This window comes from Mandrillus leucophaeus, unplaced genomic scaffold, assembly GCF_000951045.1.
Source record: "Mandrillus leucophaeus isolate KB7577 unplaced genomic scaffold, Mleu.le_1.0 Scaffold464, whole genome shotgun sequence".
NCBI lineage: Eukaryota > Metazoa > Chordata > Mammalia > Primates > Cercopithecidae > Mandrillus > Mandrillus leucophaeus.
This window is the reverse complement of record NW_012104965.1, coordinates 2,374,791-2,391,984: the sequence shown is the minus strand read 5'-3', so window position 1 is coordinate 2,391,984 and position 17,194 is coordinate 2,374,791. Positions and strand designations below refer to the sequence as shown.

At 41.0% G+C, this 17,194-nt stretch overlaps 1 protein-coding gene across 1 annotated transcript in view; it reads left to right on the top strand.

The window, feature by feature from the left end:
* Window positions 1-2,886: 2,886 nt before the first annotated feature.
* The window catches only part of WLS (wntless Wnt ligand secretion mediator), a 108,359-nt gene continuing 94,051 nt past the window's right edge, over window positions 2,887-17,194 (top strand). The window contains exon 1 of the mRNA XM_011994999.1: window positions 2,887-3,691. Within this exon, the coding sequence (XP_011850389.1) occupies window positions 3,586-3,691 (106 nt within the window). The 5' untranslated portion in view covers window positions 2,887-3,585. The remainder of the gene's footprint in view (window positions 3,692-17,194) is intronic.

Below are 17,194 nucleotides of genomic sequence, written 5' to 3'. Positions count from 1 at the left end.
TAAGGAGATGTATTCAATTCTTTTAGATCTCTACATTACATTTACTGCAATGCCAATAATAATATGCTGCTCGTGGCTTCCAAAGGAGGCTTTCTCAACTCCAGAATCTGAGCCCTCCTCCGCTGTGCTGGGACTGTGAGACACACAAAGGATCAGATCACACTCTCCTTGTGTTGAAGGAATTTACAAGCCAGTTGGGGTAACAACACATCACATATATAGATACATGTGCAAAATGCACCCTAGTGTATAGATGCCAGGTAGGAATATAGTCAGTCAATTATATATAGGAATTGGGGGCGGGGGAAGGGTCATATTTACCTTCAGTTAGATATCCATTTATCCACTCATTCATTCATGCATTCATGCATTCATTCATCTATTCAATACATATGCATGGAACATCACTATGACCTTCCATATCCCAAACACTTTGAATAAAATGATGAATAAACCAAAATACCTAATTTAAAGTCTAGTGGAATGGAGTTGAAATGATCAGTTTTTATTGACAGAGTTGGATTTGTCCTTGGATCATTTCAGTCTCTGGGATAATCTACCTAATGACAATGACTCAAACTTTTCCTTGGCAGTAGGAAGTTTTTAAAACAGATGTTTCTATGCTAAAAACCACTGAGTATTGTGCAAGTTCAATACTGGATGTTGCCTTATTAACACACTTGTCAAGTAAAGTTAACCACCTAGACTTCTGCTAACATACGCTTAAAGAGTAATCATAATATGATAAACATTTTAGAGCTGAGCAATAACTAATCAGTCATCAGTTTTACTAGTTTTTAAACACAAAATTATTGATTTGCCTTAAATTTCCTAAATATAACAATAATAAATATTCATATCTTACAAGAATACCATGAAGTAGTACTCTTATTCCCATTTTATGGAAGAGAAAACTCTTCTGTAAAGAGTGAAGCTTTTGCAGAAGCCTCGGGGTTGGTCTGTGAAGCCTCAGAGTTGGTAAGTAACTATGTAATGACCTGTTGATTCGAAACAAGGGGCAGAGCTGGGATCTGGGTTCCAAACCAGATCCAGCTGACTCTAACTGTCATGCTCTTTTCTATTCACCTGTGTTGTCCACTTGGGAAATAAAGATTCACAGTTGCTTTTAATGTTTAAAAAGATGTGATAGAAATTATATTTTTTAAAAGCAGCCCATGGTGATGAATATTACAGGTGTCTACTCCCACTCAGTTGGGCATTACTGGTAATCTCATGACAGAAGTACTGATTAGCAATTAGAAATATCCCTTTTTAATTAAAATAAGTATTTAATAAGTGCTCTCTTAAAGCAGGGGATCATCTTGGTGGAGAACCAGCATCTCATTTGTTCCTTTAGGTCAGGTGCAAGTACCTTGACATCTTGGTATCCTCGAGTGCTTAAGAAAGAAAGCCTGGAACATGTTAAAGGCTCAATAAGTGACTTGGATAAAGAGTTGCATGAGAGAATAGATAAACAGCAACCACAGTCATGCATTGCTTAATGACGGGAATATTTTCTGAAAATGTGTTGTTAGGTGATTTGTCATTGTGCAAATGTCATAGAGGGCCTTTACATAAACCTGTGTAGTATAACCTAGTACAGACCTAAACTACACCGTGTAGCCAATTGCTCCTCAACTGCAAACCTGTCTGGCATGTTACTGTACTGAAGACTATAGACAACTGTAATGCAATAGTAAGTACTCTGTGTATCTAAACATATCTATAGAAAACGTATTGCAAGAATATGGTCTTATAACCTTATAGGACTATTGTCACATACACGGTATGTTGTTGTTGACTGAAACATCCTTAGCGACACATGATTGTATATCCTCAGAACTGTTAAGAACTATTAGATGTGAAGAGATGGAGTTTTGTATGCATAAAGTTTGGTGCTTGTCCTTGACAAGTGTCTGTTCCACTTGGAGACTAGAAATGAATGCCTCTATTAAGTGTAACCTGCATGACATCTTCTATAAGGGCAATGAAAATTCAGGAACAGAGTAGAGAAGGAGAGAAGACTGGGAAAAATAGTCTCTTGGCATGAAGAGGGTGTGTAAGGATGGGAGGGACAAGAAACCAGGTGTGTGGGTGGTGGTGGTAGAAACTGCGCGTATGGGGAGCAAGGTGGGGTATTTACCAAACCAAGGGTCTATTGAGTAAGGTGAGTTGTATTGACAAAGTGGCCAGTTTATGAAACATGGAAAACCAGAAATTTAGACTTGATAGAGCAGGAAATCTCTATCAGGAGTCCCGCCCCTCTTTTTAGGGAAGTTAAGTATAACTATAAATATATGATTTCTCACAAAGAGACAACAAACATTGTAACTTAGTATGTGTACCCTCTAAACCAACTAAGATCTCTTTAGACTTTTGAAATACAAACTGTGGGCTTGCTTTCACATTCACTTATTCATTCCACCAAAGATTATGGGGCACCTACTAGAGCTAGCATTTTGTTAGGCACCATGGGGGGTACAAAGAACAAAAAAAAACTTGGTCCCTATTCCCCAGGAGTTTACAGCTCAGTGGTGGAGACAAACGCGTACACAAATCCTTACAATAGGAAGTAAAAATGTAAACACAGGATTGTAGGGACTCAGTTCCCAGAGATATTGCATGGAGGTGGTGTGGAAAATTAGATTTTTTTTTTTTTAGACTAATTGGTTTTGGATCAGGTTTAAAATTGATGGAGTAGAACATGTTCTCTTTAAGGCAATCACCAGGGTTAAGGCTGTGGAAGCACAGGCGCTGGAGTAACGAACAGTGGTCTGATTTGGCTGGAGCGCCAGGTTCCTCAAGGGGCGCCGTGGGGAATTTAGCTGGTTCTGTGTCCAATAACGAGGCTGGGAACCTGGTAGAAAGAATTCGAGCTGAGACTTTATTCCGCATCTCTGTGTTTTGACTTAGGCATCTATTGGGCCCTTTTAAAAAAAATTCTCCTCCTCTTTCCCAAAGAGAGTTCTAGCAGTTGGGGGTGGGGTGGGGACCGTTTCCTCAAGTCAGCGCGTAAGTTAAAGGTCTGCAAGGCGGTCCACCGGTGATTTAAATCTCGCACTTCGGAAACCAGAAAAGGAAACCTGTGAGAAGCTGGGCAGGGGGAACTCGCTTAACATCAACAGCAACCCCCAAATGGCACCAGTCCCTGGAGGGACAGGTTGTAGGCCAGGCTCGGGAGCCGGGCGCCAGCACCCGCCAGAGCTCTGAGCCCCGAACTGGTGGGCAAGGGGTAGAGGAAGAGAGGGAGGGAGGGAGGGAGGGAGGAAGCGCGAGAGGGAGGGAGGAAGAAAGGGAGGGAGGCGGCGTCATGTGATCCGCTTCCCTGCTCCTTTAAGCGTCCACAGGCGGCGGAGCGGCCACAATCACAGCTCCGGGCATTGGGGGATCCCGAGCCGGCTGCGCCGGGGGAATCCGTGCGGGCGCCTTCCGTCCCGGTCCCATCCTCGCCGCGCTCCAGCACCTCTGAAGTTTTGCAGCGCCCAGAAAGGAGGCGAGGGAGGAGGGAGTGTGTGAGAGGAGGGAGCAAAAAGCTCACCCTAAAACATTTATTTCAAGGAGAAAAGAAAAAGGGGGGGCGCAAAAATGGCTGGGGCAATTATAGAAAACATGAGCACCAAGAAGCTGTGCATTGTTGGTGGGATTCTGCTCGTGTTCCAAATCATCGCCTTTCTGGTGGGAGGCTTGATTGGTAAGTGCGGAGAGCTGCAAACTTTTCCCCCTTTCTGTCTTTTCGGGCCCCTTCCCTCTTTGCCTCTTGGGCTACTTGTTACAGTATCACTGCCTTGCTTCTATGATCTAATTAGTCCGGCTATTGTGCTTAAGAAAGCAGAGCTCCATGGGGCTCCGTGGGGCACAATCCAGTCTAGTGGCTAAGAGAAAAGGAGGGGAAAAAGTTTTGGCCTAGTTTCAGTATCCACTTGAAAGGCAGGAGGGGGGCGGCGGGGGTGGGAATCTTAAGCATGGCGACGGATCGCGCGAGGAAGCGCTGGGTTACAAAGTTGATTGCTCGCCGCCCCCCCTGCTTTTTCCCGCGTTCCCCCCCTTTTCCTCTCCGGTCCCTTCCAATCAGCTCCGGGAGGGCAACGTAATCGACTTTATTAGGAACAACAGAAGAGTCGGGAAACTGCGCCCGGCGCAAATCTGGAGCTCTGTTACAAGGCTGAGATACTTGCATGGTTGTAAATGCATTTGGTCGTCTTTGCTAGGCGCTGAGGGTTTGCATTTTGGGGTCCCGACCTTCGCGCCCTGCTTTCCCGCCGCACTCCACCCCACGCTCTGCCGTGTACAGGTCCGAATTGTGGGCCGGGCGGTTGGATAGGATGGGGTGGAGTGGGAGGGAGTCCTTGACCAACGCTGCGGGAAGTTGGAGAGGTCGGAGGGGAAAAGCGTATCCGAAAGCTGTTGCTTTTGGCCTCTTGCCCACTCGCGAATATCCCTTCCCCCACTTCTTAGAGCCCTGAGAGCCGGTGACTGTGGATCCCCCGTCCTCCCTTGGCGCCTAGGAGAGCGCCCCCCGCTCCCACCACAGCCCCCCGCAGGTGACAGCTCCCCGGTCCCCCGGCGACAGCGCCGGCTCCGGGAGACCTCCCCTGGCGTGCACCTCCCGGACCTCTCTGAGTCAAACAGGCTTCCGGGTGAAGAAAACCGCCTCACGGACCGTCCGCTCTGAAAACCTCCCTTCCCCTCGCTGTCTCCCCATCTCCATCCATCCTCCCGCCTCTCTGCACACTCGCGCCCCCCGCGCCCCCTCAAGATTTGGGACATCCCGGCACGAACTTCAATGCCAACTTTGCAGCGTGCGCGGACGGGAGGGCCGGTTTCCTTACTTCACGGCTTTGTTAAACTTTGCGGAGTGGAGAGTCCACGGAGGGGCTTTCTCCGCGCGTGCATTTGCGGGCGCCCACGCGATGTGAGGTGCGGGGGAAACGCCCGGGGGCGCGGGCAGCGTCGCTGCCAGAGCTGCACAGGCTTGGGCACCTGAGTCGTGTGCGTGGCGTTTTGTCTCCAGACTTGGGTTTGATGGGAACAAATTATAGGGAGTTTGGTACTATAAATCACGGTAACATCCAAGCCAATTGTCTTAAACAAAGGAGAGTGGGTGAAGCTTCATCAATGAGAGAAATACCTAAAGGAGAGAGTGCTCTTTTCTCTGTATGCATTTATCCACAAAGCAGAAAGGGGTTCAGAGTTTTCAAACAATCTCATGTCCCCAGTGTGGGCCAAACAGCTTCATATTTTTCTTTCTGGAACCCTACCCTCAACACACACACACACACACACACACACACACACACACACACACACACACACGTTGGCTTTTGTGTTAAGAGCTCCTGTTTGGCTACATGCAATCTCGTTTCCCCGTATTGGATTTTTCGAGGCTCTTAATACCTTCTCTGCTGGGAGCTGAAGGCAGCCTTCCCTGTGCCCTCACAGTGATTATGCAGCGGTTACAATTACACCTCTTGTCTCCCTTGATGAGCAGTTGCAGTTAGATGCCATTGGATCTTGTGTGATTTCAGTGGCAGACCATAATTAAAATTTCTTGCACCTTGTGCTTTCAGAATTAAATTGGCCTATTATCCCTGTCTGACCTTCATCCTCTTTGAGGTTTTTGCACAAGCAGCAAACCATTACACATAGTTTCCTGGTGTTTGTTGGTGTGTTTCTTTTTCTTTTTCTAGGCTGATCTCCTAGCTTTGCAGAGCCCATTATCCATGATGTAGGCTTCCTAGGGCACTTCTGGAACTAGTAGGATTTCTGGGATCCTACCACCAAGGAGAAGCCCTAAGGGCACTCGTGAGTGGCTGGTGGACATTGCAGTGACTATAGGGTCAGAACACTTGTCTGTTCCAAATAGGGTTTGTCTGGAGTAAGTGGTGCCAAAGATTGTTTTTCCTGAAGAATTTGGTTAATGACAACAACCCGTGGCAGGTGCTAACTGTAACTGGATTCCCCTCAATTAATAAACTGCTTTATTCCAATTTCTTTGAAAAATATCTATGTATAACACTTCTTGGAGGAAACTGTGTAAGTTTACTGCTTACCTCCTCTCCCTCAGTTGCAAAGGCTGTGTCTCCAGTTCAGATCAGAGTTAGCCCATGTTGAACAGTGACTTAGCCTTTCCTCTTTCACTTAAAGAGTAATTGCTTTTGCTCTTAAACAAATCTAAAAATTTGGGTGGGACCCAAATATGAGAAATAAATATCAACAAAATATAAGTGAAAAATTTTCCCACCAAACTTCCCTAAGCTGGAAAACAGAGGAAACTAAGGAAAGAATAGCAACAAAGTGGGCAAGCGGAAACAGTAGTTGAAGGAACAGTTTGTAGGCTGGAAAGTCAAGGTAAGGTTCAGAAACCTCCTCTGCTCTCTCCAGTGAGAAGAGAACTCCTCCGCTGCTCATTGTTACTGCTACTTAAGAAGTCAGTTGTCCTGGGTGTGAAATGTCTCTCCAATGTATCTGCAGTAGGCCAAGTGAGAAAAAGGAATTCCCCTTTGAACTGGCCAGAATAGATTTTTCTTTTTGATCACTCTTTGCTGATAAAAGTAAACTTAGGAAGAGCAACTTAGGAAGAGGAGAATATAAATGACAAAGCTCTTGTTTGTAAGGGTGTAAGGACCACATACACCACACACACAAATATACAGCACAAAAACAACCACCCCACCAAACAACAATGACAATCCATGAACCCCAAAAGTGACCAGGCAAGTGAGTTAACTAGCAGGCTTCAGGCTCCTCATTGGTAGATGAAGGAGTTTAAGGTCCCTTTCAGTTCTAAAATTGTGTAACTCTTTCAGTACTTAGAGAATTGTACATGACATTTAAACTGTTGTTTGGTTGTAGCCTTCTAGATTTGATGGAGAAAATTTAAACATTCACTATAAAAGCAAATAGCCCCCAGGGTTTGACTTTGGTTTAGCCAGCTTAAATATTCTCCTATTTCAATGTCCTTCTTACCAAAGAAAACCACATTTTTTTGCTTGCTTTTTTTTTTTTTTTTTTTTTTTTTTGGCACCAGTGTCTATAAGCTAAACCTTTAATGGGATTTTGCAAAAAGGCTCTGAAAGCAATATCTTACATAGTAGAGCTTGGGGTATTTATAAATTCACTGATTTATATCATGCTTTTGTAAAAACTTTGAACCACTATGAAACCATACATCTGATACATCTAGTATTCTAAATACATCTAAATACATTCTAAATATTTAGAAATTATTTAAAAATGCTAGAGTGCCTGAAGGAAAAGATAAATATTTTTAAAAATATAACTTTATCCTCCTTAAAAATAAGCCTACAGAAAACTTAAAAATCATTTTCCTTTGATTTCATGTTTGGTGAATTTAACTCCTGAAAAGGCAGTTTTGGGGGTGGTGGAAGCAGGGAGGGAAAGGAGACCATGTAGCCTGAAAAGAGAGTGCAGACTGAAAATCATGAACTTGAATCCCATTATGTGCAATTTGCTCAGCCTCAAATTAGTCATGTCTCAGGAATATAATGGTTGAAAAAGCAGGTCACTGTTCTCAGCTCTTCTAAAACTGCTAAGAATATGAAGATCAGAACTGGATTAATAGAAAATTGTTGCACTGTTTTCAGCAAACCCTTAAATGAGAGTATTCCAAACATAAAGTATCAACAAATCACCAATTATTATTTCTTTAGAAAAGATCATTATTTCTTCCAAAAGGTAACTTATATGAGTGGCCTTTTTAAATTTTTAATGCTGAGGATGTAATGTATACTGTATAAGATATAACACACACACATATGTAATCAATTTTCTCAATATTGTGCATGGATTATCTACTTCTTTCAATGATGTAGCCCACAGGATTGTGCTGGTATTGTTTAAGTGGAGGCAATTGGTCTTTACTGTGACCCATTTATGGGAGCTTTTGTTTCTGCTGCTGTTGTTTATTTGGAAGTTGCAGAATTTTAAGAAATTACAGTTATGCCGAGTATATGTGTTTGCGCCCCAGTTTATTAGATTTTAAGCTTGTTACATTTATTTTAATTTATCTTAATGATGCAATAGCTGTAATCCTTCAGTATTTGGGTATCTGGTGAGAATCTTGATAAGTATTAATCAATTGGTTTTTGGTTGATGTTACATATTTTTCTGTATTTGATTCTGATTTTTATTTTGTAAAATGTCATTGTTTTCGTCTTTGTTAACTGCTAGAAGTATCTAATGTGGTTTGTATGAGTACTGTGCAACCTTACAAATTAATCTTTTTTAAAAGAGCATGAATTTTTTTAGTAACTGAAATTACAACATTTGCCTTAAAAAAAAAAAACTGAACTATTTGGTTCTTGCAGTGTAATCATCCTCGTGCTAACAATCTCTAATTGCTCTTTTTTTTTTTTTTTATGAGACAGAGTCTCGTTCTGTCAGCCAGGCTGGAGTGCAGTGGCTCACTGCAACCTCCACCTCCCAGGTTCAAGTGATTCTCCTGCTTCAGCCTCCTGATAGCTGGGATTACAGGTACCTGCCACCACGCCCAACTAATTTTTGTATTTTTATTAGAGACGGGGTTTCACCAGATTGGCCAGGCTGGCCTCAAACTCCTGGCCTCAGGAGATCCACCCGCCTCGGCCTCCCAAAGTGCTGGGATTACAGGCACTAGACGTCCGGTTCTAACTGCTCTTTCATCTGATTGTTCTTTCAGTATAGCCTGTCTAGACTTCTGTTCGAACTTTCCCTTTTCCTGTTATAGTGAGAAACATTTCCTTGAGCTAATAGTGTTATGTGTGGCTTTGTGAGGTTTTCAGGTTCCCTGCCTGAAACCCAGATCGAGACTTAAGGCCTTTCCTTCCTACATGACATTTTACAATAATTTGACCTTAAAATTTTTAAATCCATACAAATTGCAGAAAGATTTCTTACCTTATATTCCTCATAAAGGTGTTTCTATGGAGATTTAGAATTTAGAATTTGTTGAAATTATATAAAGGTCCTTAGTTTAAAGCTCCTGTGTGCTACTTGCCTGATTTGCAAAGTATCTATCAGGGTGTGCTGTGTGCTTAGGATGGGGCTACATGCCGACACGGGGTTAGTAAAGAGGAGACGTGGAGCTTGAGTAAACTAGGGGAGCTGTGGGTAGAAAAGAGCCCCTCTTCATCTAAGTTTACAAAAAGATTGCCTAGGATGTAGTTTTCTAGCATCAAGATAATTTTCACGTATTTATTGGGAATTCGAGAATGTATGAAATTAGAACCCTACTAATTATACCATCAACTAATTATATTAATATTTCATCTTGAACTAGATATATTAATAAAATGATAAAATGTTTAACATGTACGGAATGTGCAATATGTGCCAAAACCTGTCTAATTTCATCTGTATAAAACCTTGGCAAATTGGTATTTTTGTACCCATTTTACATGTAAGGGAACTGAGGTGCAGAAAGATCTAGTAAAATTGCACAAGATTACCTAGCTACTCGTGGTCAAAGCTGGGATCGAACTCCAGTCAATCAGACATCAGAGCCTAGATTATCAGCTTTAGGTGATCTTCCCACTTTCCCCAAAACCTTGACTTTTAGACCTGAATAAAAATATGAATGCAGGGAAACATGAGACTAGCACTAAAACTGATTTCTCATTTTTTATAATCAGGTAATATCAAAAGGAAGAAAGTATTAAATGTGATGATAAATGAAATGGAGTCCAGCTGTACAGACCCAAACAGTGCCTTGCCAAGGCTGAGGGAGGACATGTCTTGAGAAGTTTGACTATGCCAGCCCAACCAATTCCATTCAAGTTCTAACCAGTCCCCATAATTGTATGAATCATCCAATTGCCTAAAGCAGCCAAGTTTGTTAACCATCAAATGTTTGAGATTCTGCTACTTGTAAGAAGATTACTCAATTTTATTTTCTCTAGTTGGTGATTTTAACATATATGTAGTTATACAGTAAGTCTGGACTTTTTCAAAGGAGAGGAAAGAAAGAATCAGTGAAGGTTGGGGAGGTTTTTAGAGGGTGTGTGTTGGCAGTGATGATGGAGGAATTGAGAAAAGAGCCTCTTTCTGAAAGTTGAAAAATCTTTTCCCCTACGGAGAATTTTTGTTTATATGCACACCCATGCATAATAATGAGGGCATTTTAAACCAGAGACTCCTACAAACAGCCACCCTGACAGCGGGAATAGGTACATTTTGTTCTTTGGAAAATATGCTAATAGAGTTGTCTCTTCACAGATTTGCAGCCCTTGATTTTGATAGAGACCCTGAGAGGTAATGGGACACAGGGAGCATCAAGACATGAAATGATCACGACTATTTCATTTAGGTCTTACTTTTTCTCTGAAGGATTGTGACGGTGGCCTAATAAATGTGCCAGCTCTGCACAGTTCTAGAGAAAGTGCCCGCATGGGAATGTGGGAAGGAGAGGAGGAAAGTGGAGAGGAGGAGCTTGAGACATGCCAATTCTCAAACTTAATGATCTCCAACTTTAGTGTTTTCTAACTTTTCTTTTGGTAAAAAGATGAATCTAAAAGGATTGCTAAATTAAAACAATGATGTATAATTTATAATGTAAAAATACTAAATTTCTATAGCCTCTTACTACCACCTCTTCCTCCTGCCCCCCACATTCTACCCCTGACTAAATCTTGTAGGGGAGCAAAATCTTGTGGGGGACTATGGAAAGCATTTCACATGTAAAGATTCACTTAATGATCATATCATCCCAAAGAAGCAAATACTTCACTTTGTTCAATTTTCACATGAATCTGAGGCTCATTTAAGAACCTTTTCTGAGGTTGCAGAGATAGTAAATGAGAGGGCTAAGACTCAAGTCCACAGTCCTTGATTGAATCCTAAGCCATATTCTTAAGCTTAATGCCACTTTCCTCCCATTGTCCTTTCCATTTCTATGGGAAACAAAGGGGTGAGTGTGGTGAAACTGATTCTACACAGACTGAGCAGAAGATGAAAGCTCAAACCCCCACTACCTTTTCTTTTTGTTTCCACCCCTTCCCCAAACTCACATCACTGCACGGTTACTGATCATTGGCCTATTACTTCCTGAACAAGGGATCCCCAACTCCTAAACCTACACCAGCCATTGTAAATATTGACCAGTGTTTCTGGGCCATGCTAGGGAGGACTGAACCTAAGAAAATTACATGCCAACACTCCCCAAAGGAAATTGTTGCATACAGCAGAAGATGGCTGAGAGTTGTAATGGGAAATTTGTTGAGATACTGGGCCCTCTGAATGCCCCCTGGATTTAGCATGCACAGTAGGTCCTGAAGGTAGCTGTTGAAGAAATGGGAGTGTAATGAGGATGTGGAATAGGAAGATGGGGGTAGAATATAGACTCAAGAAAAGAAAATGAAGGGCTATGGAAATATATGAGACTATCTTTTCAAGGACACAGCTTGTGCCTGGATTTCCAAAACCTGCTTCCAGTGCCACCCAATCCTCCAAAACTGAGTTAACATTTCTATCTGCTATGCCTATTTAAATCCTGGGCCTTCAAGTTTAATTTTCTGCTCCCCCTTTCTCCTTAGTACTCCATTCTCATAATATAATCTGGCCAAGGGGTGCTCTTTCTTTGCTGGCCCACAGGAATTACAGGGTCTTCTTAAACATCTGGTTAATTCCCTGGGTTAACTCAGAGGTTTTATCCACAGATACACATTTCCAAGAAAGCAGAGGTAATTGAAAGAAAAGGCCAAGTTATTACATTTGTTTTGGCAAGACATTATGATTTTCCTTTAGAAAGAAGATAATAAGTCTGTAAATGGTTGATTCAGTTTTTCTTCAGACCTAGTTTAATAAGGCCAGGCTCATGAAAGTTGGTTGGAGGCCAGTTAACTGCTGCCTTAGTCCTGGCTGACCCCCTCCCAAAGAGAGAGCTTCTGGTCTCAAAGCAGCGTCATGTAGTGGAGAGAAACTTGGCTACGACTCTGCACACAACCTGTGGCCTCAGTGATCCCAAAAAAAGTCATAAAATCTCATTGACTCTCTCTCTCAACTGTGATGTGAAACAGAGCCCTCTTTCCTCATGGGGATTGCTACAAGCATTAAATATCACTAGAATCTACTATCTTGAGGACTTGGCACTTGTTGGAGTGTCTCATTGAGCCAGGCCCATCAGAGATGTGATTTCCAAAGGACTTTGCACTGAAACCATTTGCTTAATCCCAAATCCATCTCTCCTACTTTTCTTTGTCCCTCTCTGTTCTTAGATCTGGGAAAACATACACATGACACTGTTTATTATCCATTCTTTTCCTTCTTTGAGTCACTACCGCTTTGCCCAACACCTACAGATTTGTAGATGGGAATGACCCAAAACCTTACTTGGTTTGGGTTTGAAAGTTCAGGGAGGTCATCCTGCTTTCTAACATTAGTTCCTGTGCTATAACCAAGTATTTCATTATGAACCTCCCCAAATGATAAATATTAATGTTATTGCAGAAAATAACAAATAAGAACACAAGCCCAAACTTCTAAAGCATGAACATTTTACTCCCAAGAGAATCTCTCATGCTTTTACTCAATCTATTACTTCTGCTTTATATACAATGTTAATGAAGCTTGATTATGCCATTTTGTAAGTCTGTATTTCTGAGTTGGGATGATTTGCCAACCCTCACTGGCAGCACAGACTTGTAGAACTACGGTAACATGAGGACATAGGAAGAGACAAGAAATCGATTAAAAGTCTCTATTCAGAATAAGAATGCCTGGGATTCAGGGGTCTCTGGGATATTAGGCAAGTCATTTCACACATCAGTGGTATCTCCACCCCTGCCCACCCCCTCCCCCCGCACCTTGGCAGCATCAGTACATTCTAGGCCAATATGATACTTGATCCTACCCCAAAGCTGTGTGATTTTGTCATTGTCCATGAGTGCGGCTACTTGGATCCATTGTACCCATACACTTTGGTGGTGTTTGGCCTGAATAGAAGCTGAAGAGCTTGTCGGTATTAAATCATAAGGATGAAAGGGCCTTTGAGACTATCTTGTTCTACCTTAATTTAGAAGGAATTTGAGTCCCAGGAAAGGGACGCCATTCAGTTCATGCAGTTAGAGGCAGAGCCGTAGCCACGGCTTGGATGCAGTTTCTAATGCTACTAAGTGCCCCAAAGATACATGTCCTTCAGAGTTTCAGTGTGAAGATCATCTGATTTCTGTCTAAGGCTATCATAGAGTTAATGTGCAGTACATTCCCAACTGGTGCTTCTTATAGCTCGATTGATTTTTCTGTTACTTAAAAATAAAATAGCAATAACTTTGTCATCTCCCCCTTCCCTTTGTATCCTTAATATACTTAGCCAATCTCTTATGGAACAACAGAATTATATGGAATGTTATGCTATGCTATGTGGATTTTAAAGAACACTACAGAATTAAAAAAAACAAACTAAATTCCTTCCTTGCTTGCTGAGGGCGTGGTACATTCCCTTCCTCCTGCTTGGGGAAATGTAAATTTAAAACTCTTTAAAAAACACACACCAAAACCACGCAGTATAGTCATTACTTATCCAATCCAAAGCACAGTCCTTGTGTCTAGTTTTAAGACTTTATCAGTCTGAGGCTTCCTTGACTAAAAAAATCTATGAGTAATTCTTGTGCTTTCGGAGGATGTTTGTGACACGCATAATTCCAAAGTTATAGTGAGCTTGGGGTCAAGTCACATAGCCTTGTATATTTTGGTCGGATTTACATACAAAAGCAGCAACAAAATTCCTCATTCTTCGTCTCTGCCATTTCTTCACTTTGACGGTAATTGCAAGCAGAAAATTCACATTGCCAAAATAAGGCTTATAATGTTGTGGGCCCCTCTTTTGTGACTAACAAAGTGCAATTCGAGTGGTGCAAGTATTATACTGTAAATTCTTCCTCCTCTATCTTTTCGTTTGGTTGAAACTGAGCAGAGTCACGAAGCACTGTTTCTCTGCACCATCTAATTTAGCTGAAATAAATCTTGACTTTTAAGTCTCTGTTTAACAAGCTTGCCTTCAGGTGATCACCATTAAAAAAGTTACTTTCCATGCTTTTGGAATTCCAGCCTTCTTTTGAGGCAGAGCAGCCCTTTTTGAGGTTCTATTTCTTTTACTCAGTTCTCATATATTTTATCTGCTCTTATTTAGGTTGTAATTTACCCCGGAGCAGAATGCCTCAGACGTGGAAAACACATAGAAAAGACATTCCTTTCTTTTTTCTGTTCTGTTGAGCTAGTTCTGGCTTGTGTGAACCGGGCTTCTACTTTAGCCCCTGTGTGTCTGGGCTAAGTGAAGTCGTAGATAAGAGTTTTACTGAGGCTTTGAAAAGACTGCACATTGGGCCTTGCTGTCACTTATAGAACATCTCAGAAAGGTTTTGCTTCTTGAGGATCATATGAGGATGTGGGTGGGGTGGGGCTTGGCTGTGACAGGCAACTGTGGGACCTCAGCTATCTTTTTATTCATGCCTCCCCCTGAATTTCAGAATTTGCAGGTCCATGAGTATGCCAGTATTAAATCCCTGGCACTATTCTTTGAACATGCCCAAACAGGACAGAGCTTTGCTCTATGAGAATGTGGTAGTTCTGGGTAATAGTTGATGAAAGAGAAAAAAAAACGAGACAATTTGTAAATGCTCAAGATTTTTAAACTGAAAGGGCACTAAGTTCATCTTTTAATTAGCATTTGTTTCTCTTTTTACAGATATCAGAAGAATTCCTCTAGTACCTTCCTTTCCTCCCCCACCCACTTCTTGAAAAAGAGAAAGTTTAGGAGATCGATGAGCAGTTATGCTTGGGATTTTAACAAAGTCAGGATTAATGTATCTATGAGACCGTAATATTTCGGTGATAAAACTTTGACTAATTACTTAAAGCAGCTCTGTAAAGGAAAGGCATTAACTCTTCCCACTGGACAGAACTGTTACTTTTGTAATTTTGAAATTTTTGAAATTTTAGTAATTTTGAAAGTTGCCTCTTGATGTGGGTTTCTTACAGGATTCTTGAGAAATAGTCACTCTATAAAAATAAGTGTTGGCTCGAGGTTTTCCATATGACAGTTCGTGTTAAATGAGAAGCTTAATCCTTAAACTTGATCCCTCCATTCAAAGTGATTGGATTTCTATAATAACTGATGGAATGTGGTTTTATGGTTGATCAATGGCAGTGATCTGATTTATCTCTTTGTTATCAAACTTGCTTTGTGACCTAGACTAACCATTGAAATTCTGTGAGCCTCAATTTCCCTCAACCAAAAACCTCTGAGTCACAGGGGGTTGTGGGATTTAAATGAGAGAACATGAGTTCTCTCACTGGGAGCCTGCACATAGGTGTTAGATCAATTAATATATGTGAGCCATTTCTCTGAAGTAGAGGTTGCCCAAAATTAACTTTTCAAGTCTGTTTGTTTGTTTATTCTGGAGTCCACCTGTGTGTTGTAAGGTCAATGGCAGGTTATTTCTGCCTCTTAATGGATTGGATAAAATTAGAAACCCAGCCACCCTGCTTGATAGCCTTTCCTTTTAGGCAAGATCTATGCTAGCCAATAGTCCAAGAAGCAGGTCATTCATATATTCGGTAAATTAGAGTGATTAACTTGGGTTGTTTTTCTGTTTTTAACCAACATTTTATTTGAATCTAAATGTTTGTCTTTTAAAATTCTGGGCCAGTATTCATGGCTCTTTAGAGCATAGATAAGCCCAGGTAGCACGACTTTTAAATGGATATTACTCATTTTGTGGAAGAGATCTATTCCCTCTTTGCTTGCTGCAAAGTGAATCCCAGTTGTACTTCTGTTTTACATTATAAAATTGGAGTCATCGTCCACTGGGAAATTTTTTTGCTTCTAGACATAACGTAAATGACAAAGACTTTTTAAAGTCAAACTTTGAGGAAAAATGATTTTTAAAAATAAAATATTAATCACTTCTGAAACATTAGCTAGAATTATAGTGCTGTTTTATAAGAAATTTTAAACAAAAAATAATGATTAAAATATAACCTCTGTCAAACTGTAAGCTGTATGAGAATGAGGATGGTCTAATATACTCACCTTTATTGTTGTTACTACAGATCAATGCAATGTAGGTACCCAATAATATCTGTTGAAGAGATGAATAGATGAATGCCTTGCATTTTGGACCTATTGTGGAGGTAACTAAAATGCTTCTACTTTAAGGCTTTGAGGCCTGCCCTAAGTTTTATAACATTATATTCCAGGCTATTATTATTTAAATGAGGGGAGGGTTTTTATTATTCACTTGAACATAAAAGATTGTGTTACCTTTATAATATACATGCTTACATCTCTAAAGTGGTACAATTTTGGAGTTGGAAAGAGACCTTTTTCTATTATATTGTAGAAACTAAGGCCCAAGGAAGACATAGTGAGAAATAAGATTTGAACTGAGCTTTCTGACCACTAGTGGAAAGTTTCATTACCTAGGCCTACTGTTATGCTGATTGTTATTACGTCTGTGCTATATATTTTGGTCCCCACTTGGCCATAAGGGCAGAGAGTTGACTGTGGCTGGTTATCTATACTAGTTGATTAAAGTTTAGTGGGAAGAAGGGAACACACAGAAGTACATATATTTCCAAATTTTGAATATCCAAATGGAACTGCAGAATTGTAATGCAAATTTTGAGATTTACTGTCTTTAAGAAGTAAATGTGTTTCTTCTGTTCCATGAAGGCTATTTTGAAGGGGCTTCTTTTAGAAGATTCACATAGTTTGCTTAATTTTCTATAAACTTTTAAAGATGAAAAACAAATCTTTGAAAGTTATGCTTCTAAGTATTTTGTAGATTTATTTACGGTTGTACTTAGAGACCAATAATGAATTTATGATGTCAGCTTTTATAAATGCCCTTGACAGGAAAATATAATTTATTCAAGTAACTACCTCTGCATTCCACCGTATTCAGCTTATAGATCTGGTGAGTGGGAATGAATTCATTCTCACATTCCTTCAGGATTCCTCCAGGTTCCTGCACACAAGCTGTGCCAAATGTCTTCCTGCAGGCAAAGAGGAACCCAGGCCTGTGACTAGCAAGTAGAGCCAGGCAGAGGTGCCAGGCGGGAGCAGGGATTAAAGGAGCATATGTAAGTGGAAAGGGAAGGAAGCAAGTATGACAAGGCCTCACAACAGTGCCTGGCAAAGAGTACACACCTAGAATGTGATAGGCATTATTTTATTATTAATCTTATTCTTTTGATCCAG